The 1,690-nt window shown below is 34.7% G+C and overlaps 1 protein-coding gene across 1 annotated transcript; it reads left to right on the top strand.

Moving 5' to 3' along the window:
* Window positions 1-496: 496 nt before the first annotated feature.
* On the top strand, window positions 497-1,204 carry LOC129773020 (uncharacterized). Its single transcript, XM_055776572.1, has one exon. The coding sequence runs from the start codon at window positions 497-499 to the stop codon at window positions 1,202-1,204; it is 708 nt and encodes a 235-aa protein (XP_055632547.1).
* Window positions 1,205-1,690: the final 486 nt, after the last annotated feature.

The raw sequence follows: 1,690 nt of genomic DNA on the forward strand, positions 1-1,690 counted from the left end.
TTGGAAACGGCATATGCTTTTGATGTAACGTGTCCCATATCACTGAGCATGTGTCGTACACAATTCGTCGAATTGTTGTGTGTGACATCCGGTAGGAGAAAGCCATTGAACGAAACGAATTCCCTGTGGCCAGGTACCTGGAAAAATAAAATAAAAAACAGCAAATTCTTTTACAACCTACTCTAACATATATCAAAACTGCTATATAAGGTATATCTTCTAATTAATATTTAAGTAAATTTTATGATTTGTATTTTTTACTGATTATTATCATTTTTTGTATCTTTCGAATGGCACCAAATTTTGTACGGCTTATAAAAAAAGCGCTAGAAAAAAAGCTGGTGCCATTCGGAAGACATAAGAGACGATAATAATATTTTAATGTTTTGTAATGTTTGGTAGCGATTTATTGTTGTTATATATATTTTGTTTCTCTGTTGCAGAAGATGCTGTTCGTCAGAAGTGGAGTGGCTTACGGGTTACATTTCGCAAGGAAATGTCCAAACTACAAACAAAGAGATCTGGGGACGGAGCTGATTCTGGAAAGACCACCAAATGGCATTTTTTCAATAACATGATGTTTATCAAAGACCAGTTTATTCCACGTAAAACTAGTGGTAATATCTCAGACGTTGAACAGCATGTTCCCTCAGAGCTGATTTTGTTGCCTGAAGTCACATATGACAACGAAATAGAACTTCAAGAATCAGCGGACATAACAGAAACTGAAGATTCCAGCATTTTTTATCCATCATCTAATACCGAACAACCACCGTCAACATCTGACATCAGATTACCCTCAAAAAGGAAGAGCTCAAATCAAAAAGACATTGCGCTGCAGAAAATAATGAAGCTAGAAGAAGAGAAGCTCAAGTTCTTCAAACAACGTACTCAATCTCCCCAAGATGATGATCACTTTTTTTGTTTAAGTCTTGCACCTTATCTAAAGCAACTACCGATCCACAGAAAAATGATTGTAAGGGCCAAATTTAATGAGATTTTAGCCCACGAGTATGAATCACAGCATAGCGGTATGTACTACGAGCAGCAGTTACCTCTTATCACCACACCGCCATATCACTCTACAGTAACATCTTCGCCGTCTCAAAGTATGCCTTTAAATGAGCCAACTCAAAAGTTTAACAGTGGAAATTCAACGACAGAACATTATTTTAAAAGTTTTCAGCACGATCACACTTTTTGATACAAAAGCTTCAATGTTCATATCTTCTAATAAATACTGAATACTTTTAATAAATAAAATTCTTTACAACATTTTTTTTCACTTACCTTAATGTTATTAGTAATTTTTCCTGTGGAGAAACACATTGGCGAAAGTTTGAGTATTTTCTCAGTCTTTCTTCGGTGGAATTAAGGATGTAATCAAAAGTAGCTTCTCATGCGAGTGAATTCAAAAAATTTTGGATCATTTTCTTCTTGTCTAAGCTCTCTATAATTCCTTGAAAACTCTCCTTTTCGGTTTCTCGATTCGAAATATTCGTAAACCCACACGCGCTTTTCCAATTTTTCCATCAATAGATATCTTAAGGTGGGAGAATCCATGAAATAACCAAAATTATAATGATCCAACTCAGTCACATCCATTTTTTTTTATTTTTATAATTATTGAATAAAGAAATTAGTGAAATTAGTCAGTGTTGTTTTGGTAGCTTTTCAACTCTCGCGATGA

Source organism: Toxorhynchites rutilus, chromosome 3 (assembly GCF_029784135.1).
Source record: "Toxorhynchites rutilus septentrionalis strain SRP chromosome 3, ASM2978413v1, whole genome shotgun sequence".
NCBI lineage: Eukaryota > Metazoa > Arthropoda > Insecta > Diptera > Culicidae > Toxorhynchites > Toxorhynchites rutilus.

Coding starts and splice junctions, on each gene's coding strand:
- LOC129773020 (XM_055776572.1), top strand. CDS start 497: ATGTCCAAACTACAAACAAAGAGATCTGGGGACGGAGCTGATTCTGGA.